Below are 26,565 nucleotides of genomic sequence, written 5' to 3'. Positions count from 1 at the left end.
AATTGCGCCCCTAATTTCTGAAAAAGTGTTCAACCCCAACCCCATTCCCGGTAGGGACTTTAAACAAAGTCTACATGATATGCTTTTTTCAAGCACTTAAAAGGGGTCTTTTGAGGGTGATTTAAATGTAGCGAATTTTGATAAATTTTGACGAGCGAGCGCAGCGAGCGAGCCGAAAATTTTTGTATTTCAGCTTACAAAACATGGAATTCTTGCCATTTTTTGCTTATCAAATCTTACAATTCTAATCAAGATATAGTGACGGCCTTATAGATAACGATTTATACCAACAAACTGAGGATTTAAAAAAAATACTCTAAATTAGTGCGCGCGAGTGAGCCGAAGTTTGTATATTTCTGCGTCATCATCACGTTTTGTTCTTATCTCTCTTTTATATATATATATATTTTGGCGAGCGAGCGCAGCGAGCGAGCCGAAAATTTTTGTATTTCAGCTTACAAAACATGGAATTCTTGTCATTTTTTGCTTATTAAATCTTACAATTCTAATCAAGATATAGTGACGGCCTTACAGATAACAATTTATACCAACAAACTGAGGACTTTAAAAAAATACTCTAAATTAGTGCGCGCGAGTGAGCCGAAATTTGTATATTTCTGCGTCATCATCACGTTTTGTTCTTATCTCTCTTTTTTTTATAATAATATATATAAATTTTGGCGAGCGAGCGCAGCGAGCGAGCCGAAAATTTTTGTATTTCAGCTTACAAAACATGGAATTCTTGTCATTTTTTGCTTATTAAATCTTACAATTCTAATCAAGATATAATGACGACCTTATAGATAACGATTTATACCAACAAAGTGAAGCCGAAATTTGTATATTTCCGCGTCATCATTACGTTTTGTTCTTATCTGTTTTGATTTTTTTTGCGCCCCCCCCCCCGTATGTTCGAAACCGTTAGCGTCCTCTTTTGATCCAATCGGCGATCGCCTTCAGAACGAAAGAAATTGCAGCCGCTGCTCAGTGAAACATTTTGCCTGCTAAATATTAGATGACATGTGTGAACACAATAGACATTGTCATTTTGTCCGCGTCGTCATGTTTTGTTTTTACCTTGTTTGATTTGGTTTTCTGCCCCCCCCCCCCCCCCTTTCCGGGCGAGTTTTTTTTTTCTTCTTCTTCTTCTTCTTCGTTTTTTTTTTTTTCTTCTTCTTCTTCGTTTTTTTTTCTCTTCTTTTCTTCGCTTTTTTTTTGTTTTTTGCGCCCCCAAGGAGTGGCGCCCGGGGCACGTGCCCCCCTTTCCCCCCCCCCCTAGATACGCCACTGGCATGTGGTGCATTGTGCTGTCATCCATCACCTCATTGAACACAACATCTTGTCAGACGCACAACACGGCTTCAGAAAGCGAAGATCCTGTGAAACCCAGCTCATCCTCACCATCAATGACCTTGCAAAAGGGCTCAACGACAAGGAACAGATAGATTGCATACTGTTAGACTTTGCGAAAGCATTCGACAAAGTCTCTCACCGGCGACTGCTACTCAAAGCAGACTACTATGGCATACGCGACACTACTCTCAGATGGGTCAAAAGCTTCCTGAGCGACCGCACCCAACAAGTCGTACTTGAGGGCCAGATCAGTCAGGAGATCAAGGTTACATCCGGAGTACCGCAGGGCAGTGCCCTAGGCCCACTCCTTTTCTTGATCTACATCAACGATCTACCAGACAGCGTTGAGCACTCGACAACACGCCTTTTCACTGATGACTGCCTGCTCTACAGACGCATTAGGTCAGCCCAAGATTGTACCAATCTTCAGGAAGACTTAGACCGGCTACAGGAATGGGAGAGCAAATGGAAGATGGAATTTCACCCTTCTAAATGCCAGATCCTTCGCGTGACCAACAAGAGAAAGCAAGTTACTGGCCAGTATAACATCCATGGGCATGATCTCGAAGTGGTGAGTTCCGCAAAATACCTCGGCCTCCACATCGACTGCAAGCTTAACTTCAACTCTCACGTTGATACCACAGTGAAGAAGGCTAACTCTGTTACTGGCTTCTTACGTCGTAACTTCAAACACTGTAACCGTCACATCAAGCAGGCCACTTACTTCACATACGTCCGACCAGTGGTGGAATATGCTGCAACAGCATGGGACCCACACACTCAGCGAAACATCAACAAGATCGAGATGGTCCAGCGAAGGTGTGCCCGCTATGTGACAGGTGACTTCAACCAAACATCCAGTGTGACAGCCATGCTTAACAACCTGCAGTGGCATTCCCTACGGGACAGACGCCTTCACAGCCGCCTGGCTATGTTGTATCGCATCCGCTTCAACCTTGTTGACATCGCTTGGCAGTCCTACCTCAGGGAACGGACATCAGCCACTAGAGGACATGGCTCTCGACTGCAGACAATCCAATGTAGCAATCAGGCGTACGCTTCTTCCTTCTTCCCAAGGACCTGTAAGGACTGGAACAGCCTCCAAGAGGACCCAGCTTCTTCTTCTTCTCTCGACACCTTCCGGCTTGTCTTGAGTGGGAAGAAGAAATAGTTTTGTCTCCAGAGGACACAAATTTTTTACTTACACATTGTATATATACGCACTTGCACGAAAGCTATCCTGACGTAGACGTGTGTGAGGGTCCACACACTCACACGCATTTCACAGTGCGATAATCTTCAAAACTTGAAGCTGCACTCTACCTGGAAGAAGAAGAAGAACTACACGCAGCCGCTGTCGCAAAGCGACAGCGGCTGCACGTCTACTCCTTCGCAGACGTTGTCATTTTTCAGTGGTGGTTGTGCGACTCCTTCATGAATATCTTTTTTAATCGTGGAAAACTAAAATATAAGGAATCCCCGTAATCTATGATAATCATCCAATCGGGATGCGTATTTTTTTTTAATTACGTCAAAAACCTACCGAAATCCGTCCTTAAAATCAGGTCTGTGAGCGTCCATATTGCTTCACTCCTCATCTTCTGCGTGTTATTGAATGGCAATCACTCTCCTATGCTACAACGTAGGTAGTCGGAGTGACGTCATATCATGAGAGCAGCACGCGCGGAAATACATGGTAGAAGACGACAAGCTTTACGTAACACACGAAACGCACGGGCGTACATAAAATGCTAACACGGTATCTCGGGTTGAGCGTTCGTGGCTGTTCGTTTATTTTGTGAATCATCGCACAATCTACTCCGAAAAATTCAACAATAAGGTTTGGATACCAACAAAACACCAAATTCAACTCAACCATCAGCAACATACGATATAGGTGGGTGGTATTACTGTTAAAATCAAACAAAATAAAAGACATTTTTGTGGTCTTGCCGTCAAAAGCGACAGTCGTTTACGTACGTTTAAACACTATGTACATGTCGGACTGCTGTGCTGTGCACAGCGGTCTGGTCAGGCTACATACCATACAACATACTCACTCAGCCAGTATTGGCAATGTAAGTGATGAAATAAAGAAGATTTGCATTTACATGTAGGCCTACACTCTCTGAAAAGAAAAAATTAAATAAATTTATTTAAAAAAGCATACAGTGTGCAGTGTAGACCTATAAAGTATGGTACACATACAATGTACAGATTCGGATGTCAACTTAAAATACAATTTGTACAACTATAGTCATACATGTACAAAGGGGAAGTGAGTCAGAGACTATGCCCTATGTTTAATATACTTTCCTGATCAAACTAGTCAGTTTGTAATTTTGTGACTCTTCACTTGTTTTCACTGAAAGTATGAGAAGTGCAATTGCTGCATGTACATGATGCAACTGAGCTGAGATGGGTTATACTGTACACCAAACAATGAATAATTTCTACTTATTTGCATAAGGTCACTTTGTCAATCTATTGCAATGAAAAAAACAACAAACAAACGACTTGATTATTCAAACCATTACCTTTCTGTGTGTTTTACTAAAGTACACTGTCTAATTACTACACCAAAAATTAAGATGGACTAGAATTGCACATTTTGATGATCAATTTGTCAAAATCTTTGTCAAGCCAAACTGTGACCAGCGCTGTCAAGTGTGTCTGCATGTTATATACATGTATATTTATATTATAAATAACAGATTATTTTTCTTCCTTCCTCTATCTATGATACTCGCAGCATTCGTCAGCAGTGATAGACCTCTCGGATGCAAACTACTTGGATGAGTCAGAGTCTGACCCCTCCCATGCTGTGCCGTCCCTGGTCCGTCAGCCCCCACAGCTGACCAATGAGGACGGGACAGAGGGGGACGAAAATTCCGGTGGGGACAGCCAGACAGGCAACGCTACCTTCATGGACGCCATGAGGAGCCAGATGGCAGACACGGTGGGTTTGGTGTCAGCTTTGTGTTGACCAATCAGAATTGGCCGTGAATGTGGTGTAATGGTATCGCCTCTTGCGAGAACCAATCAGTTGCTGCGTTTGTTTTGAAACTTTTGAAAACTTCAGACCATATACTGATGTGTGCACGTGTCTAATTTCCAACCCATGCAGAACATCTGTCCTGCCGTTCAAAGTGTACTCATATTGCCTTATTTTGTGGGTTAGAATTGAATAGGTCATGCATTACAGTGGACTCCCATTATAACGAAGTACTCGGGACCGGCAGTTTTCTTTCGTTGTATCGAATTTTGTTATTTATAACGAACGAATAACCAATAAAAATACATATTAAAGTGGATAACGTTACGGCCCGAATTTTTACTTCGTTATAACTGGAATTTCGTTATAACCATGTTTATTATTATGGGAGTGCACTGTACTATGAATCCTACTGGTAATGTGTTCTTTACAACTTTGGTGTCAAGAGATAAAGAAATACTTTGTCTTGAATATTGTTATCTTTATGATAATGGTAATAACTTTTTCTAATATCATCAGCATCATTGTTGTATCTTATATATAGTGTATCCGATAATATTGACCTACTTGCATCATGTAGTTGTTCCAGATTAAAGCTATTCATACTGTTGCAATGGTTCTTGATTCTTGATTCTTGATTCTTGATTCTTGATTCTTGATTCTTGATTCTTGATTCTTACTGGACCCAAATTTTCTAGGTGTGGCAAGCCGGCAAGCAACAGGCTAGAAAGGCCTTTGACATCTATGGCAACATTGACATTCTTCGTCCATATTTCGATGTGGAACCAAAAGTGGTGGTAGCAAGGTAAATTTTCATCCCTGGTTACGTGAATTTACCATGTGAGAAGCACTTGAACAAGTTCTGTACCGGTACATCTACAATTTTGGAAAAGACCATACAGATGATTACTTTTTTGGTTGTTAAACATTTTTGTGTCTTTATTTTCTTACTATTTGATATAACTTTATACATTTTATTCATATTTTGACTGAAAAAAAGCCAGACTCTGAAAAAGGGCCAAAGTACTGGCAGTATGTGTATGTATGTAAAATACCCTGGCAGTTTCCTCTCGCTGTCTTTCTGGCAAGCATGAAAAATGCTATGTGTACATGTACATTGTACCTCTAGACTACACTGTATGCTGCCCCTCTTTCCAAAGACGGACCCAGTTTAATGTCTGAGACTCGGGTGCATTAATCATTAGGGTGTGTCACATCTAGATGTTATTTTGCTTGAAATCTTAGTTTCTCAATTTCAATTCACAACTTCCTATAAATGAAGACCTTCATTACACACAGACAAATTTTCTTACACTGTATCAAATGTTACCATGATAGCAAATACTACAGCAATGACAACTCTGCCACCAATGCCATAGTTATTGTTGCAAAACCATTGATAATTCCAAGCAGTTTTGAAGTATTTTCTTGTTCTAAGTGCTGAGAAACCCAAGTCTTTTGTTAGTTTGCGAAGAAAGGACAAAAAAAAAATACATGAGGTGTCTAGTGTTATAGATATTCATATATTGGAACTCATAATGTACAGTTCAAATGTTCATTGTTTATTGAGCAAATATACTTGTAGGATATGTTTTATATTTTACAACTATCAGATACATATTTTTGCTTTACCCTACAGGTTATTGTTTTCTCTGGTTCCAAGAAAACTGACTGGCAATCCACAAGTAAGTAGAACCATTATCTTCACAGTTTTATATTCTCCCTTTCATTATTTTTTTTCTTTTTTTTTGTGGGGGGGGGGGGGGGGGTCTTCTGTACTTCAGCTTTTTCTGGTTAATAAGCTACATATTGGGTGCTGAGGTAGGGTTGTACTTAACATGTATGTAACAGACCCCCTTTTTCTAAAGCATTTAGTTACACAAAAAAAGGTACCTTCTCCCATCCCAAAGTTCAAAGTATGTGTATATTTTCTTGTTTTTCCAATTCTGAGGTTCAACATAATTCCAATACAAAAAAATAAGGATGAGTCCATTTTTCCCCAAAAAAGTTTGTTGTCCCCGCCGAACGAGTTCGAGCAGGGGACTATGAAACGGGCTCCGTACGTGTGTGTGTCCGTGTGTCCGTGTGTCCGTCCATGTGTGCGTCCGTGTGTGATCAAAATCTTAAATTTGCTACTTCTCTGTCATTTGTGAGCCAATTTTGATTCTGTTTGCTTTTTTAGCACTACATGGGAGCTTTGAAACTTCTACACAGAATTTCAGTCGTGACCTTTGACCTATATTGTACATTTTGCTACAAAATGCTACTCCTTCGCCATTTCTAACCCGATTTCGATTCCGTTTGCTTTATGTGATGGCACTAGGTGAGGGCTTCAAAACTTCTACACAGAATTTTGACCTTTGACTTCTTTGACCTTTGACCTTGATTTTTGACCTGTATTGTACATTTTGCTACAAAATGCTACTCCTTCGCCATTTCTAACCCGATTTCAATTCCGTTTGCTTTATGTGATGGCACTAGGTAAGGGCTTCAAAACTTCCACACAGAATTTTGACCTTTGACTTCTTTGACCTTTGACCTTGATTTTTGACCTATATTGTACATTTTGCTACAAAATGCTACTTCCGGCGGGGACATATATTACGCACCGCGTAATTTCTACTTTTCCTTGTTTGTTTGTTTGTTTTCTTTTAATGAGTTAACCTTACAAACTATAATTATAGTACTGATCTTTTTTTCTTCTTCTTCTTCTTCTTCTTCTTACTATTGACCCCAGTGATATTATCTATTTGAATGTCTGCTTGTTTGATACAGAAAGTTGTTGGTGAGCTCTATGGGCCCTTGATGAATGTATTCACCCTCATAGCTGTATTGCTGTATGGAATGAAAGACTCGGGGCATACTGTGGTAAGTAACGGAACTTGATTCGGACAACACCATTCATTGTTATTAGAAAATGGGTTCAAGAAATCAGAGTAGCCAATCAGAAGCCCTGAAGTGAGTCATGTGTGCACTCTGAAATATTTTCTTACTAACATGCACGGATGTGCAGTGTAAAGTGAACAACGAAAAATCATATCGGCATTATGTGTTAACCTGTAGTACAATTGGCGATTGCTTGGTGTAGCTGCTATCCTAGCAGTGTCGGCCATCCGTGTGTAGTTAATGTGCAAAGGGTACAGAGTATGTGTGCTACTGTACGTATAATGTCACTGGGACGTTAATACAGCATGAATCCAAACAATCTTCACGACATGTTCAATCATCTGTAGGACCAATCTTTAATAAAAGCGCAGCCCAATTGTGTTGAAGTACAAAGTTGTATCAGCTGAGATCATACTAAAAGCTTGTTCATGGACCCATTTATAAACCAAATAATGCACAGGTGTAAGTTTGTGACATTATGGGAGATGCAGTGCACCCGCCATACAAGTTCTTACATTATTTGTACATATTGTTTTCTCTATGAAAGACTAGGGCAAATTATGCTATGATGGGCTCAGATTAATGTTGCATGTGCAGACTTTATGTTCTGCTTTGTTTTTCTAAGCCTGGCTAGAATAAGAATAAAAAACATCATTTTTCCACAGGATGAATTCTTTGTATAAACATACATTGTCCCTATTTTCAAAACATTTCTTTTAACAGAAAGAAGGTACCTTGATGGGCTCGGCAGTTGGCGTCTGTTTTGGCTACTGGCTACTTGGATCCCTCATTTACTACACCACTTCCTATGTCTGCAATACATTTATTACCTTCCTCCAAGTTCTATCATTGACAGTGAGTATTTTAATCAACTCTTACCATAACAGGATCTTAATGTGAGTCATGTTATCAATGACAAGTGTTTAAACTGACTTTTTCAGCTCCCATGTGTGAGTGTTTATCAATATTTTTGCACTGTTATTGTAATTTATTATCATTATTTTCATTCCTGTGTGTGTATATATACTTTGATATGTTTGATTACCTTCATTTTCTTGCCTCCTCCTGGTACACCTTTTCAGGGCTCACTGTTTGCTCAGCCCCCCCCCCCCCCTTCCCCATGCTGTTGCTATTTCACTCTTTTCCTTTCTTTATTCCTCTGTTGTTCCTTATCTTCTTTGATGTTGCCTCCCTATTCATCCTTTTCCTTCAGTGGTTGCCCCCTTGGTCCTAAGGATCATCACTGACCCTCCTCTGCCTTTTGTCTGTCCACCCTCCTGCTCTAATCCCCCTCCCTTTACCTGTAGGGCTCCTTGCCCATGACCTCCTACCCTCTCCTTTGTTTTCTTTGTTCTGTGTACCCAGCCTGTCCCTGACTGTTTTTGTTGTGTGAAGTCCTATATGATTGCTTTCCCTGCCTGTTTGTCATTTTGCCTCTGACTGAGATTCTGCTAGGATCGAAAGCTCAGGCCCCTTTTGACTCTATTTTACTCCATTGGCTCACCACTATTGGATAAACAGTTTTCAGCAGCTTATTTTGCTTCACTTAATATTTTTGCACGTATACTTTCTTTTGACAGCTCTAGATCACATAGATCTACATTTGCTTTGTATCTGGCTTGCATGCATTTTATAGGGGGTGTAGAATAAAAGTCACTAGTTAGGATAGCTCTTTCTAAGCCCAAATACATAATTTCATTAAACATCATACGTAAAGATTAATTACATAATACATTCACTCAAGATTGAACAACCCAAATATGTGGGCATCAAAGCAGCAACGAACACAATGCAGTATACACTGAATTTTATCAGACACGTTCATGGTTTTAGTGTGTATTTAAGTTAAACCAACGGAGCCAGTATAACGGCATAATCTGTAGCCAGTTTGCTCGCCCAGTATCTTACAAAGTCATACTTTTTTCGAACTCCAGAGCAATGATACAAAAGTTTGTCAGAAGTGAAAGTATACTTACCTTTTTTTTTTCAACTCTGAATTATCCCTTACAGGGATGGGGTCCCTACATTTCAGTAGACATGCAAAATGCTCAAGTTTGCGGTCCTCGTTGTTGAGGCTGCAACAGGTTTACAAGCAAATATCGTTGGTGCACTCAGTCAGTGAAATGTTGAGGGTCAGTGAATGATTACTAGAAGACATCTCAGCCTTGAGTTGATTGGCAGGGGGGGGTGTCTCGTACTGTCCAAATAAAGTTTACTGCAAGCTTGCTCCAAATTCTACAAGTTGCATGCTGGCTCTGCAAAGTACCAAGTAGTCATTTGACTCTCCCCTGGATCAAACAACATGAGAGTTGGTTCTGAATATACAGCAAAGCATACATGAAATACCATTAAAAAGCATCTAATCAACTCCAAAATGATGGATGATGGTCTTTAACGTAGTTTTACGAGGATGGAACTTCTTGTAGCTGCAAAAAGCCGAGTTTCTCCACAACAAAAGTATTGAAGTACAGCAGGTCTAAGAGAAACATGTCTTTCCACCTCACAGGGCTTGGGGAGAGAGAACTCCTGACTTGAGTATCAACCTTTAATAATACATGAATACAATCTTGCCCCCACTATCCCATTGTACTCATTTCCTGTGTCATACTAAAGATTTCCTGTCCACCATTCGAAAGCTTTGTTTAGAAAAACTGACCTTGAATGGTAAGGGGGGGGGGGGGGGAACATAATACAAAGCATTTTTACAATAAAATTGTCTGACATGTTTGGGATCTTTGTGCAGCATCACAAAAAGCAAACTTCAGAGTAAGGTAAAACACAATCAGCCACTTTAAGGTGGCTTTCCATCTTTAAGTCACTCTCCAGTCAGTGCCACTAAATCCTCTATTCAAGAAGGGTAGCAGTTCCCTCCTTTGTTTAAATAACTCGTTCATCCTCCTAGCTATTCACACTGTACCACCTTTGTTTCATAACTCATTGATCTTCCTTTGCTGGTCATAGTACTACACTGTACAGTTCATACCCACAACTATTGTATCTCAGTGATGAATACATTCCAGCCTTCTACATGTAGCTTACAATCTCAACAGATCGTAGGCTAGTTGTTCCACCATCCCTCTTGCTATAATTACATGTATGTTAAATTGAAACTCACTGTTCTTTGTGGCTGATTGGTGTAAAGTTGGTGTGCCTTCTGGGTTTAAATATTCTTTGGCCACACATGGAGTCAAACTGAATGAAATTGTACTGTTGTATCAGTTGCTGCCGAGTCATACTGTTTTTATTTGATATTGATTTTGTTTTGTGACCCTGTTTTGTGACCCATAAGATTTTCTTATTTTCATTTAAGACAAGTGTTTACTTTTGTTTTGGTATATTTCTTGTTTGTTTAGGTTTTTTTTTTTCAAGATAAAAGATAATCTTACATATGCCAATATCAGTTGAATACAGAGTAGCTGCTATTGTTATTCTGTAATGCATAAAAACTTGCCAGAATATTTGCATTGTATATACTCATCATACCCCTTTTTACCCCACTTTCATGTATCATCGCTTTATCTTGTTCTGACATTGTACAGGGTTATGCCATGTTCTCCTACTGCCTAGTCCTATTCATGGGCACAGCACTGCACAGCCTGCACTCACACACCCTTTTCTACGCCTTATGGGGCGTTCTTGGGGGTCTCTCGGCTGCTAAAATGGTGAGTACATCTTGCAAGCGTTATAGTATCATCTATTAATCCTCCTAGTCTCAGGAAAGGCCTCTCTGTTTTCATGCTTTATGTAGGTGCTGTATCTTTACGCTCATCAGGTTTGGACATATTTTGGATTCAACAATTTATCTCCTACTGAAATTGGTGTTAAACTTTTGATCTCAACAGGGTGGTCCATGAGGGGTTTTAGCATGTCGCTGCAATATGCTAAAATTCTTGTGCAACATCCTAAAAAGCCAGCAACATGCTATGCAACATCCTCAAGAATTTGCAACAAGCTCAAAGTAAAAGTTAATAACATTAACATTACAAAGTTAAGAATATATAAACATCAAACTACCAGGTACTAGATATTTGTGTGCAAAACATGAGAGAGAACATTGAATGTAAGCAGCACAAAGAGAGATAAGCAGCAAAATATTGCGTACTACGTACTCATCGTATGTGCTCCGCGCATATTCAATTTCTGCAATATTCTCAGATTCTGAGCTTGCAACATGCTAAAATTTCAAGTTGTGGACCACCCTGTCTCAATACACAATATTTACCTCCAGTATTTTCAGCTGTTGACACTACAGCCTTCATCAGCGGAATAATCTGTCTTTGTCTTGATCACATGACGGTCAATTTCAAATACAGATGAGCTTCTACTCTAATAATGAACTTCTTGTGATTGCTTGAAAGAGCTTCACATGACTGTATACATATTTTCAACTATTTCAGAATGTTCACATGGTCTGACATTCACATTTTATTTTTTACTATTTTTTTTCTTTACATTTTACATATAGTACACGATTGTGAAATGATGTCACCGATACAAACAGTCAACTCTCCCAAAATATAATTATGGGTATGCAGGACTCGTTCGTTAGCTCTGATACCCACTATTGGTAATTCTTGCGGTACCAAGGCTGCTACATTTTAACTGTCTGTGTGGCCACCGCCAGGATGCCGATTTCCTTCTCTCATTTAAATTTTTAATCAAAAATGTGAACCAAGTATGCTCTGCCTCATATAAGTCTCTGGTTCTAACCAGAGACATGTGAGGCAAAATTTAATTTCATGCCATTCTCTGTGTTTGGTTACAAAGAGCAACAAGTTTCTTTCATTACAGTCATATAATGTCCATATGCTATTGCCTGTTTTTGGTTGCAGAACATGTTGCTGACAGGTGAAATACGTGGAGTAAGAAAGAGAAACAAACTAAACAATCATGAATTGTTTGATTCAAATTGACAATCTCATTGATAGTTATGCAAATGTATTTCATTTTGTTTTTTTATGTCCACACAGTTTAGATAGAAAAGAACAAACTAGGAATGCAATGTCATAATCGGCTGTCTGTTCTTGTATTTAAAACTTCTCCCATTTACAGGTTATGGTTTATATCTCAAGAACAACAGCTAAATCCCAGAAGCTTGTCATCGCAGGGGTCGTGGCCTCATTACACCTGCTCTTCCTTCTTTATCTTCACTTCTCGTATCACAAGATAGTAGAAGGTAAGAAGAGATAGAGAGAAACGAGGGGGGGGGGGAGAAAGAAAAAAAGCCTTCATACAATGCTAGAAGGAAGGCATTCCTATTCATAATACATTGTACATGTAAAGTTCAATGACCTGCACCACTTCAAAGTTACTGTTATGCATGTTTGAATCACATTTCATCACTGAAATTCTTTGAAATCCCACTCACATACAGGAATAATGCTCAAGAATCCAATAAAACCATAAGCTCACCGATCGATATCGGAAATTTTCAGCTATCGTCACCAAACGCGAACGATGTGGAATGGTTGTGCCGCCCTAAGGAAGGGGCCCGCAACTCATCACCAGCGCTCCCATAGACAAAGCACGTTAAAGACGTGTGCGGGTGACCGTGATACTCCCATAGACACACACGTAAGAGATGCGTGATTGTATTAGTTTGTAAAAGGTATTCCTACTATATATTTATAATTTTTGCAAAAAACTGTTCGGTTTTCACCAAAGTTTGTTTGGTTGTGGTAACCCTGCCATGTCTCAAGCGTACTGAACACAGTCCCAGGCATAAATTTTTGTTCAGTGCGCTTGTAGCAATTTTAAAGCAAGGTGACGGTATTAGAGCCCCTGACAAGTTGCTCATTTGTCAGTGATTTGGTAGTAGAAAGGCATAAACACTCCTATACTTTCAGTATGCAAGTGGATTGAGGTGCAGAAGGGTGTAAAACTGTAGGCTCAATTTAGTGCTTTTTTTACCCTTTGAGTGCTGCTTGGCAGAGTAACCCCCATAATATTGTACACACTGTTCAAAGTCCCTAGAGCAGAAAAGACTAATGAATGTACAATGTATTTTTCATTATCATGCACACATCTAACCCATTACCTCCAACAGTAATGATTCCCTTGAAAGGTTAATAGATTTTCCAGACATTGTCGGGGGCAAGAGGTTGGCATCGGCTTGGATACAGAAAGCTTTGTGGTATGTAGATTTTTGGAACAAATCAATCATTTTGAGGGGTGGATCGCCACCTGTAATCCAGTTTAAACCTTTTTTTTTTTTTTTTAAGGGGGTGGGGAGAGGGGAGGACCATTGGTTGGCAGTATGTCTTAGTGAAGCCCTGTTATTGAGGGTGTACATGTTTCAATTCAAATAACATCAGTTGAAAGCTGCTGTAATCTGGTGATCCTGACTGAGTTTGATTGGAGACCTTAAAACCCATTGAGGATGGACTGATTTTGCTACAACACGCATTTCCTGTAGACACCTGCCTGACTATACTCGGGACTAGTCCTCAACAGGTTTTAGAAACATCCTCAAAAAGCACACTTTCATACGCACTTTGATTAAAACACACTCTGATTCATTTTAACAGTTGACCTCTCTCAGGTCAAATCCTCTTCAGAAGCCTTGCATTTATTGTGAGTTGATGAGTGACTCATTGCTTAGTCACACTGTTACCTATAAGGCAGAGTCTCTGTAAAGTCCCAGGGTGCACAACCCACTCAAGGTTATTACATGTTCTTTGTGATCCTTGTACACACCAAACTGTTCCTTCGGTCCCCAAATGATACCCTTGGATTATAGGTTATGACAGTGTGAGGTAACCTTTTTCTTCTTTTTTTTTTTCTTTTTGTCCTGAGTGTGTGTGTGTATGTGTGTGAGAGAGGTTTACCCTATACCCTCTGTGTGTCTGCCCTTGCCTGGCGTACTGTATTTCTATAGCATATTGGTAGAGAAAATTACTTCGCTGCTTTTACTGTAAAACACAATGGTTTAGCAGCCTGAAATTTTCTTGACTTAGGGCCAATGGCCTTTTTCGCGGCATGAAATTTTCGCAAGTTGCCTCTAACATTTAATGCATATAGTGTAAACAAGAACTTTCGCGTGCATTTTAATTTTGCGAATCTTGGCTCGCCAGAAATTCTCAAAATTAAAATGCATGTGAACATTCCTCGTTTTACAGTTTGATATACAGTGGATGCAAATCTTCCACATTACTGTATATTTTATATGCCGTGTTGCAAATATTGCTATAATGTACAGTCAAGTGACCAACAGGTTTTAATCCCTGGATCATGTTACTACAAACAAATGAGCGCGCTGTTCAAAAGTAAAGTTGTGATTGATATGACTGATCGTAAAACTCTGTCAGCTTTCCTCACCGGCCTCGTCAGTTTGTTCGTGGTGCAAAGAGCATCTACGCAAAACAAGAAAGAAACAAAAGTTTAAGTAGTTCTGTGCTCTTGTCCACTTGATGTGGGTGGAATACAGCTTTAGAATTGAGATCATGTTTATGGACCAATATTATCATTGATCAACACTCCCAGTTTGCCCAACACACAGCATCCCCAACATTATGTGTGGTGTAGAAAATAAATACTTTGTAATCGACAGTGTAGTGATGGATGGTCGATCTCTACAATATATTCCTAAAGTGTGCGTTTGTAGCTATATTACGTGTAGGTCTGAAATATGTGTACAATAAGTAACGTTGTCACTCTATTTTGGCCATAAATTGATCCCATTCTATTTAGACCATATCACAGTGCAACATTAGATAGTTTAAAATCTAATCCCTGTGAGTGACACACATTCAGAATGTTTATGAGTGTGTGCCACATCACTTTACTATGCCACATCAAGACTGTGCAGAAGTGCAGGTTACACCTACAAGTGTATGCAGTGTCATATCAGTACTTTAATTTTGTATCATAGTCCATTCGTCCATGCTTTTGTTTGTTTTATATTTTGCTTTTCAAAGGGTTATGAAACATGTTCATGAATATACAAATACTCCTGTACAAAAACAGTCATTTTCAGTTATGAGAAATCAATGAAATTATACTCGTGAACACTTCCAACAATTATTTTCAGTTATATAGTAATTCAATCTTTTGTTGACCTGCATACATGGTTAACTTCAGTGTGTTTTGATTTTAGCTGTGCACTTCTAGTCACTTGCACTCACATCCTGCTATATTCCTGCTCCCGCTGTGTTTTTGTGGTCAATGTAATATGTTCAGGTGTTTAAACAAGATGTCACATGTGCAGCTTGTAACGCTTCTTTGTAGAGCTATAATCATGAAGGTATGTGCATTTCTTTAGATTTCAGGATCCCAATATAACCGTGAAATAACAATGATTAGTCTCATACCTTTGAAGACAATTAAGTATTTGATAAACAGTGCATGTTATAACTTCATGCCATTTAATCCATACAGTGTATATTAACATCCACATTTTAGGAGTTAGAATGTAACTTTTCTAACAGTAAGCTTCTTCCTAGATATGTTTCAAAAATATCTATTTTATTTAGTCATGTTTGCCTATTAAAGAATGAAACTAAACTACTAGTGCTAGTAACATAATTGCTTTGCTGAAATACAGTTAGCGCCGTTGTACATGTATGTGTGATCATTTGTACTACAATTTGTACATGACATCTTGTATTAACATATAGGTTACACACATTTCTATCATAGCAAATCACTGACAACTATTATGCAATTTAGTATCTCTCTTTTATGTACTACCTCTTTAGCCTTAAACTGATTGAACATTATTATAATAACTGAAAATACATTGTCCATGATTGTATGCATCCCTCTCTGTCTGCCAAGTATTATTGAATGATGATGTTTCATGTACTGACAAGCTTTGTAGGCACAGACGTACAAATGTAGGTCTATGAGTAGAACCTACAGAGTGGTGATCTGTCAGTGCACTTCTTGTTTCCATCCGTTCCCATGGTTACTTTTGTATTCAACTCTTTACGTATCTTGTATTTGTCTGTATATTTTGGTTTGTGGTTGTTTGCACTATCTGGAGGTGACTTCTATGAAACCCAAAATACTGATCTCACAAAATAAAGTATTGAGGGTATTCTATTATGGTGTTTGCTTTCATAAATCCATAAAATACAGTTGTACAGTAGACTGTACTGTCAGGTATAATGTATCTCAAGCTGATGTCTATTCAAAATCTTTATGATATGAATTTAGACTTGTATGTTTTGGTCATGCTGTAGTTTTCTCAAGTTTTATAGTATGTTATCCTTCAAAAACTGTTTTCCAACATGTGTCTAAACTCCATTGCCCTTGCATACCAATCAGATAGAACTGAATGGTCATGTACCATTGGTTAGAGCAGCCATGCTTTCAATACTAACACTTTCCTTGCTTGTTGATCTGTGTGTGCGTTGTAGAGCTGACTGTTGCCCTTGCGGCAGATGTCGTAAATGGCGGTGGCGGTGGCGGCATAGAAAACCTCGTCAATCGGGAGGTAGACGAGGTCGCTGACCATCCAGAAGTAGATATACACGTAGAAAACCCCGCACACGCAGATGCTCAGATCCTGGCTGCGAATGTGTATGTACATGAGTCTGACTACCACGCATTTTCCGTTCATATCGCATTTCAACATTTATAACAACATACTGCTGCCTTTACCACTCTACTATTGATCTCTGTTGTGTGGGGGGAAAAAATGCATGCCATCTCTGCATTGATCATCTATATTGTATTTCCCACTTGACTCTCTCTTTCCATATGGAAATATTTGAATAAAACATTTTGTCGTATTTTTTTTTCATTTTTCGGTATTAACAAAGTCATTGAGTTATCTTTTCATTTCTTTTTCATTTTCATTGCAAGTTTGACTTTTTCTAATGCGGTTTGTCAAGAACATCTTTCCCTTAACCATATGTGACCCTGCATCACAAAACCAACAAAAAGTCGCCAGACATGGATTTTTAGTTAAGGGCAGATTCTGACAGAACAGACCAAGACTCTAAGCTTTAAAGTGATGTATAACTCAATTTAAATAGACTCTCCTAACCTACCTAAATACTGGAAAGAAAGCACACTCTGGAAAAGTGTGAACTGAGAAAAGAGGCTCTGAAGTACAGGGTCTATTCAAGCCGCGCTAGCTGTGCGATGAAAGGGACAAAACACGGGATCTCAACTGGAGGAACAATTAAGGGATTATCAGATTAATCTGGAATTGAGCATGTTCTATTAACACTTTCTGTCCATGACTAATGCCAACTTTCAAAGCAGCAGCATTATCCTTTCAAAAGTTATTAGACTTGAAAGTGAAGAGTGTACAAAGGATTTGGAGAAATGAAAAGGGGTCTCAAATAATTCCTGATCATTTCACTCTCCCAAAAAAGGGGTTGTAGAAAAACTTCTGAAAACACACTTTCCCATTCGTGTTATAATTCCAAACTAAAGAATAAAGGAAAATAGCTCTTTCAGAAAATATGAAAAACTCAAGATTGACTTGGTTCACTCATTTCACCTATTTGAGTCCTCACGTAAAATCAAGGGGTGCGACTTTTTGTTTGTTTTGTGATACACGGGCCCCGTTGCAAGAAAGTTGCAATCAATTGCAAATAATTGCTAATTTTGAAACAACCATTCTGATTGGCTCAGGGTCTGCCCTATTAAGAAGACATGCATGCAACAATGATTTTGATTGGCCAGTGACAATCAGTTGCAAGTTGCGTTTAAACGCAAAGTTTCTAGAAACGGGGCCACGGTCACATATACTGTACTCATCAAAAATTGTTGGTGCAATGAGACACCTACATGATGGAAATACACCCAAAAAAAATGACTGAAAACAATTTAAGGACAGTACGAATTAAGAGTGAGCTGAAGAATTTCTTTTTTAAAAGAAGCAGTTTTGTACGCTACACATTCATCACTTTCTCAAAGGGGTAATTATGAATTTGAAGTTTCATATCTAGCTTTACAATTCTTGTTTGTGGGGTGCTTTTTAAGTTCTCTTAGTAATAGTGACTTCATAGATGTACCATATATTTTGTTTGTGGAGTGTGAGGGGTCAGATTGTTTCATCTATTTTCAAGAACTTATTCAGACAATTTCAGACAACTGCTGTTTACAATGTACTGGTATGTGTTTGTTTTTATGTGTGTGTATTTTTTTCTCTTTTTTTTTGGGGGGGGGGAGATCTTTATGAGTGATTGGATGAACATACACTGTACAATGTACTATTCATTAAAAGCCTTTCTCTAACAGTAAATTAGGGCACATGGCTCTAACTTTCAGTACTCCTACAATAGAAGTTGAAAGTAATCACAGTTTAGTGATAACTGATTGATGCATTCCCAAGAAATGTATGCTAGCCTTTGGATTTGCACAGCACCATGACAATCGTGGTATTAGTGACTGATTACTGTAAAAGTGGAAATTTTCGCGGTGTTGAAATTTTTGCGCATTTCACGCAACCAGAAACTAGTGCGAAAATAAAAGCACATGAATATTTTTGCTTGCAATATGTTCCCATACTTACTGTCTTGATTCTGCGGAATTGAAAACACACGAAACTCTTCTTATCGAGCTGAGCTTGACAAATTAGTAACGCGAAAATATCCACTTTTACAGTAAGTTATATGTCGGTCATGTGACTGCGTACTTTATTTGCACATTCATGCTACAAACAAGCCAGGGTACATTTCATGAACATTGGATAGAATGTTATCAGATATGACACCCATTATACACAATCTGGGTCTATGGTAGATTGAGAACAGTGCTTCCGTATTTGTTGTAATTGAATGGAAGAAAAAGTTTGTATAATGTTTCAGCTGAAACAATGTACGAACGTAAAAAATGAACCATGCCATTGTATATAACAGCAATTACAGTATCTAGTAGTGGACAGACTTTAGATCGATGAGCCCTGTAAGTGTTGAAAACAGCCACTATTTAAGAATGGAAAGAAAAACAAGCAAAGTTTAATTTAGATTAGTTTCTGTTTTCTCAAGAAGTATGTTGTACTGTGAAAGCATAGCATTCTTTTTTTTATATTTGTGCAGTTAGGATGCCAAGCAGTCATGACTTCATTTTTCTCGGTGCAAGCATTATACAAAGTATTTTGGTCTTTCATTTTTGTTTCCTCTTTTCTTTCAAGTTCTGCATTGACTTTATCTGATTCAGTCATCTATTCAATGCAACCACCCCCAAAGTTAGAAATCTATCAGCTTGGTTGATCAGTACCATGCCTGAGGCTGGTCACACCAGTTCAACTCCAATAAACTTGTTTAGAAAAATGTATAAATTATGACGATCATTTCCAGCCACCTGTAAACTGAAAAAAAGAGGGGGGGGGGGGGGGGGGGGGAGGGGGTGGGAGTTCTGCATGAAGATAGCATGTAGATTAGAAAAACAAAATAGATAAATAGAGGTATGTACCTACATGTATAGACATGCAATGCAGTACATAAATCAGCTTGTGTTGGAAGCCAATAGTGAATTGCACCAGAAATAAGAACCAGTGTGGGATAGTACACAAAATGATCATGATATAACTGTTTAATGTGCATTCTTTTCACCAATACCACCAGTACTGTGAAAAGTAAATTTATTCCTTCATTTGTCTGTCCATCAATATTCTATATTGCTTTCAAGTGCATCTTTGCTCTATTTTGCCATTTTTTCTTTTCTTTTTCTTTTTTTTTTTTGCATTATCTTTCCCATGTTTGATTGGTACCAAAATATAATTGTACAATTGTATACATGTGTAAATGCTTATACCACTGAGCATAACCATGTCATGTAGTAGGTGTTGTATTACATAATGTACAGTGTATATAACACTATCTGTCTCTTTCTCTGCCTAAAGTGTCATGGTCATTATTATCTACATGGGCTCTTTCCCTCATGTTAACTCAATAAGTTTGGCATGTTATGGTGCAAGGGGACTTTAATGAAAGGTGGAAAAGTATATGTTTTTGTTTGATTTTTGTTTTGTTTTGTTTTGTTTTTTTTTTTTTTTTTGTGCATGACACTCCTTTATCTGATAGCTATCATCTCTAAGTTTTATATCCTTCCTCTCTACACTGTATATCTCCCTCATGTATTTTATGATGTCCTTCCATCTCTCTTTGTAGTGTCATCGCTATCAAAACATTTCCTGGATGGCTTTTTGAGGGCTTCTTTCCTGTGATTGAAATAGGCTTGTCAGAGACCCAGAATGCCTTCCTGGGAACTGTGTTAAAATACCTCTATAAAAACCTCTACAGCAAGCTCAGCAGATATATATCATTCTGACTTACCGCAACCATTTCCTAAGTGTCACTGTCAAACAAGGAGAGAAAAATGAATCATTAGAAATGATTCTAAACGCAAAAACATATAAAATGTACAGAGCGGCTGTGCTTAAACAGAGTGTACTATTATTCTCTTTGCATTGGTGACAGCCATATTGCCTTTGTTATGTTTGGAAATATAGACTCTAATCATGATGACAAGGCATGATATTGATTGATTGTTGTTATTTTTAATGAATCTCCCATAAATTTTCTTCCCTTAGTATCTTTTGTGCTCATTTAATCAAAATTTCATGTGAAGTTAAATGATGCATTTGATTTACAGGCAAACTTTATAGTGCAGACATGATTACCAGCTTTTTGTTCATGCAATGTGTCACGTTAACAGCCAGTACCTCGGCGGACAGAAGTTGTTTTGCTTCTGTATTGTCATACCTAACACATGCTCTCCAGTTTTAGAACGGTCGGAAGTCTTCTCAACCCTATAAAGGATATTAGAGGAAATTCACAGAAAATCTTTATCATAATTGTTTTGGTGCATCCATATGGGGTCAATGTCCTTCAAACAAATTTCCTCTTCAGTTATCACCTTCTTCCTCTGCTATCGTTCAATTTTATCATGGCTATCGGGGTCCATGGCATCTCTGCTGGCATTAGGGAGATTTTATCAGCAGATCCTCAGAGAAGCGCTCTCTCATTAGCAAGCTTTGCTCTCAGCAAAATGCAAAGGATCACAACACACACATTCAGATATTTTCTGCACAAGTAGTTAAATTGTTATCATACAAAAAATGAAATAGAAATAGAAAATAAATTGAAATTGGAATGTAGCGTTCAGTGTTATTACAGTGTATGTCATTTTTTCACAACATATTTTTGTTCTGTACGTACAATGTATTGTGAAAACTCATTGACAACAGTAAGTCTGCTTGTTTGTTGTGCCTCACCTCTTCTGCACATTTTTGCCTTTGGATATCAGGTATCTAGAGTAGACCTGGCTACTTTCTCATCATAATAAATACACCTACCCACTTTTGTGTTTAAATTGACAGAAGTGTACATGTTTTACCATTATAGCAATATATTTATGAAGAACTTTGTTGTCTGGTGTGTATCCTGTAATGATTCATGAACTAACGTAAACTTTTAATGTGTAACAGACGTGTCAATAATTTTCATGTGGGTGTTTCTGTCATTCAAACTTTTCTCACTGTCTCACTCAGAATCCATGTGATTTTTTTTTTTTTTACGCATGAATTTTTAGCTCACCTGAGCCAAAGGCTCAAGTGAGCTATTGCGATCGCCCTTCGTCCGGCGTCCGTCGTGCGTCGTGCGTCGTCCGTCGTCCGTCGTCCGTCGTCCGTCGTCCGTCGTGCGTCGTCCGTTGTACGTCGTGCGTAAACTTTTTACATTTTCATCTTCTTCTTGAAAACCCCAAGACCGATTTTCATCAAACTTGGCAGGTAGCATCCCTAGGGGGTTAGGAACTCAATTTGTTAAAATGGGCACCATGCCCCACCCAGGGGGCCCCCAGGGGGGCCCAAACCCCCCAAAATTAAGGAATCTGTAAAAATCTTCTTCTCTAGAACCAGAAGTGATAGAGCTAAGTTAATACTATGAGTTAGTACATTGATGACTGTAGTTTCAAGTTTGTTCATGGCAGAATCAGGGGTGCCCCCCTTGGGACCCAGGGGAGGGGGGTGGGGAGGGGTTCTAATGGGGCCTAAATTGTACATTTTCATCTTCTTCTTAAGAATCCCATGACCCATTTTCACCAAACTTGGCAGCTAGCATCCCTAGGGGGTTAGGAACCCAATTTGTTAAAATGGGCACCATGCCCCACCCAGGGGGCCCCAGGGGGCCCAAACCCCCCAAAATTAAGGAATCTGTAAAAATCTTCTTCTCTAGAACCATAAGTGATAGAGCTAAGTTAATACTATGAGTTTGTACATTAATGACTGTAGTTTCAAGTTTGTTCATGGCAGAATCAGGGGTGCCCCCCTTGGGACCCAGGGGAGGGGGGTGAGGAGGGATCCTAATGGGGCCTAAATTGTACATTTTTATCTTCTTGAGAACCCCATGACCCATTTTCACCAAACTTGGCAGGTAGCATCCCTAAGGGGTTAGGATCTCAATTTGTTAAAATGGGCACCATGCCCCACCCAGGGGGCCCCCGGGGGGCCCACACCCCCAAAATGAAGGAATCTTTTAAAATCTTCTCTAGTATCAGAAGTTATAGAGCTAAGATAATACTATGAGTGAGTACATTAATGACTGTAGTTTCAAGTTTGTTCATAGGAGATCCAGGGGTGCCCCTCGGGGAGGGGGGGGGGGGGGTGGTTGGGAAGGTCCAAATGGGGGCCTAAATTGTACATTTTCATCTTCTTCCTGAAAACCTCATGATGGATTTTCGTCAAACTTGGTAAGTAGCATCCCTAGGGGATCAGGATCACAATTTATCAAAATGAGCACCATGCCCCACCCAGAGGGCCCCAGGGGGCCCCAATCCCCCCAAATTAAGGAATCTTTAAAAAAATGGGATCTTATTGTACATTTTCATCTTCTACTTGAGAGTGCCTGGTCAAATTTTGGTAGAGCTGTGAATAATTTAGATTAGTGACTGCGTGAAAGGTGAACTTGCGATACTCAGGTGAGCGCTAGACCCGCGGGTCTCTTGTTAAAGATAAAGGGTGAGAAGTTCACTAGGAACAGTGCTGTCTGTTACATGCTTGCCTGCCCACCATTGCCCTCTGCCAAACATCTGCAGACTATCAGTCATCTTATGCGGAGAATGAATCAGAATTAAAGATGTCATTATGCATTATGTTTTCAGCAGCTGCAGAGTATACATAGACTAGCATTAGGTTAGGTTTAGAAGGAGAAAGATAGAAAGGAAGTTCTTATCTGGCAGAATTAAATGCTGTATGTTAATTAACTGAAGGTCAATATACAGATTGTATCAGGACAGGTTATACTATGGTCAGTATCTTTCAGACTTTGCTTCACTTGCTATTCAAACCAAACGCTGACATAAACCATGATCATCTGTTACTTTCATTTGATATAATATTTCAAGTCTTGCAAGAGAGTACATTATGATGGACTTCATCATGAAAGCATTCATAACTAAGTTTATGGAAACATGCGCATATTCATCTCGGCACGAGCATGGGCGTGATTCCTGGCATGTCCCTTTAAATGCCGGCAGTGTCTTATCAATTTGTCCTATCTGTGCTCCTCATGTTGGGTGTCAGTGTCATTCATCATGCCTGACAGCCACATTCCTAGGCAGGACACGATGTAACGCGACATAATCATCTTCTCTCCGGTGTTCACTGTTGTCTTCATGATGTTTTTCTCAAGTTGCATTTTTTCTTTCCCTCGTTCTTCCTCCTCCTATACCTCTCTCTCTCTCTGTTTCCCTTTCCTTCCTGTGATCTTCTCTTCATCTGCATTTTTCTTCCTCATCTTTTCTTCTCTCCATCATCTTATACCGTATGTCCCCCCAAAGAAATTACAAAGGTACCCTCCACAATGATAACGTAAAAAATAGTGAATCAGTCCAAATACAATTTGAAGGTATGAAACTATAACTCATTGCCCACATCTTACAGAAAACCCCATTCGATTTGCTTCAGTGGTCAAAGAGAAATGAGGAATTTTGTAGAACATGTTAGGAATCTCTTCCCTCCAAGTTCTGTCTATTGTGTTCACACATTATATGCAATTTCGAAGAGCATCCAAGAGCTAAACATGGAAGAATCAGACTCATGACATGCTTTACAACAATCCAAATTTCCTTATGACCGCTTAACCAAATTGAATGGGGTTTTCTGCAAAATAGAGCTAAAATGTTATATTTTAAGACCCTGAAGTACCCTTTCAAGATGGTTTAATCAAATTGGGTGTTATCAATGCAAAAATCTGAGTGTTTGTTTTTTTTTTTTGAGGGGGGGGGGACATACTGTACATATGTACCTCTTTATCTTCTTCATACTCTCTTCTTTGCCTTCTCATATTTTTGTACCATGTCATCTTTTCTTTCTGTTCCCTCTTCCTCTTCTTTTCTCTCCTCCTTTTCTTATTCCTTTTGTCATTCCTTCCTCTAATTTTGCTTGTGTTTTTCTATTTCTCCACATCGCTTTATTCGGCTTCTGTTCCCTCATCTTTACTTCTTCATTATTCTTAATTTCATCTTATGATTCTGCTTTTATTATTTTTTTTTCCATCTCATTGTCTTCTACTTCTTTTATTTCTTGTTTCTAACACACTTTCAAATTTTTCTTTTCTCCAGCGATTGATCGGATATGACCGAGATGTAGATCCCAAAACAACCAGCAGTGGAGTCAAAGGATAACCTGACATGTTACAGGAGAACAGGAGAACAATAGTTAGGAGAGATGCCAAACTGGAGAGAAATAAGAGATCTAGAAGACCACGTGAATATGCTAGGAATCCTACTGCCTGTATCACCAAATGTATGTTACATTACAACAAGGAATATACTGGTACTGATGATAAAATGTTTACAATGTGCAGATATACATATTATGTTTGTTGTTGTTTTGTTTGTGTGTGTATGATATGTAATATTTTCAGCCTGTATACATTGCGAGGGAGGCATAGACAGGAATAGAGAGAGCAAGGGAGAGAAAGAAAAAAGATACTATGTGTAAAGAGACAATAAAATATACTATGAGTCGTACAAATTCAAAAACCTTATTTGAATTGAATTGATTCTTGTTTGGTAGGTATTTCACAAACTAGTAGTGTAGGTGTCATTGATTTCCATCTTATTGCACCAGGGCCCTGTTTCATAAAGCTGTTCGAAAAGTTACGAACAACTTACGAACGACTGGTGATCAGTTCTGATGTGTTATACCTATCAGAATTTCCATAATTCAGCACAAGAACTGATCACCAGTCGCTCGTAAGTCGTTCGTAACTTTACGAACAGCTTTATGAAACACCCCCGAGGTAGCCAAGAATGGAGGTATGTCCAAGTAGGCAAAGAGGTCCTATTTAGTAATAGGGTGCTTCTTGTGCTTGTCCTCGTAGCATTTTATTTTGTGTAGCCATTCAATGATATAAGCTGTGAAGTTAGAAAGCATTTGTTTATGAACTCTTCAAAGCTTTTGATGAATTTTCAAGTGGAGATTCAACTCCCCGGCTCTCGCTTTATGGGCTGATGCTGTATCTTTAACACGTCTGTGCCCATAAAGAATGCAGGAATGTGTGTCAAAATCAAATGTGAACTCTTACCATTAAAGGGATCATATGCATGTAGTTTCGTTTGAGACCTAACTTTAAGGTTTTCATTATTAAAGGGCACGTATTTCCAAGAAGGATTCAACATTTATTTGCTAAAAATTAGTTTTGAAATAGCTGAGATATTCAGATCAGAGCAATTATAATATAAGATTGCCTTGTTTTACTTTGTTCTTTGATATCTAAGCCATTCCAAAAACAATTTTCATTTAATGAATGTTGAATTCCTCTATTAAGGAAGAAATTGTATGCTTTTTATTATTATTTCATAAGTGGTTTGTTGTTATCTAGAAATATAAAACAAAGTTATAAGCGCAATCCTCATCTCCACCAATACTATACCACCCCTTTAAAATGATGTTATATGTTTGTGACAGAAATGTTATGGATATCTTCAGTTTAAAAAGTATTTCTATGTTATTAAAAGTCACAGCCACATGGTAGCTTCCATGTTACCATCATCCAGCTTCCTTTGTATCATGCTGCACATAGTGAACCCAATTCTTGGATTTTGTTGTTTTGTGTTTTCTCTCTCTCTCTCTCTCTCTTTGAGAATCCTCTCTCTTACCCAACCTCCTCCCCATCACCTGTGCCACCAATCATCCGCCCCCTTCTTTCAACACCTCCCTCTCCCATGTTTGTATGGCACCATGAAATTTATCACCCCGCTGTCCACACTTGTGCTCCCACCATTCTGCTCACAGTGTCACCATGACATCTTCATCATACCAATCTTCTTCTGTTTCATATCAATGTCATCCACCTGTAGGCCTATTTATGTTTTTGTAGCTCTCCCATTCCTTCCCTCTCATATTCTGTTTTAAATACTTTCAC

The 26,565-nt window shown here is 38.8% G+C and overlaps 1 protein-coding gene across 1 annotated transcript; it reads left to right on the top strand.

Moving 5' to 3' along the window:
- Positions 1-3,344: 3,344 nt before the first annotated feature.
- On the top strand, positions 3,345-24,907 carry LOC139735827 (protein YIPF3-like). Its single transcript, XM_071646577.1, has 10 exons — positions 3,345-3,383; positions 4,106-4,312; positions 5,047-5,153; positions 5,988-6,033; positions 7,124-7,216; positions 7,958-8,089; positions 10,774-10,896; positions 12,287-12,410; positions 16,594-16,756; positions 24,758-24,907. Exons 1-10 carry the CDS (start codon positions 3,345-3,347, stop codon positions 24,762-24,764), a joined length of 1,041 nt encoding a protein of 346 aa, XP_071502678.1. The 3' UTR covers positions 24,765-24,907.
- The last annotated feature ends 1,658 nt before the right edge of the window (positions 24,908-26,565 follow it).

This window comes from Diadema antillarum, unplaced genomic scaffold (genome assembly GCF_040938485.1).
Source record: "Diadema antillarum isolate AM-2024a unplaced genomic scaffold, OU_Dant_1.0 seq00000602_RagTag, whole genome shotgun sequence".
In the NCBI taxonomy this organism is placed as follows: Eukaryota; Metazoa; Echinodermata; class Echinoidea; order Diadematoida; family Diadematidae; genus Diadema; species Diadema antillarum.
Note: the sequence above shows the minus strand (reverse complement) of the source record. Positions and strands in the feature narration are given on the sequence as shown.

Coding starts and splice junctions, on each gene's coding strand:
- LOC139735827 (XM_071646577.1), top strand. CDS start 3,345: ATGTACATGTCGGACTGCTGTGCTGTGCACAGCGGTCTG. Junction 3,384..4,105: donor GTGCTGTGCACAGCGGTCTG/GTCAGGCTACAT, acceptor TGATACTCGCAG/CATTCGTCAGCAGTGATAGA. Junction 6,034..7,123: donor AACTGACTGGCAATCCACAA/GTAAGTAGAACC, acceptor TGTTTGATACAG/AAAGTTGTTGGTGAGCTCTA.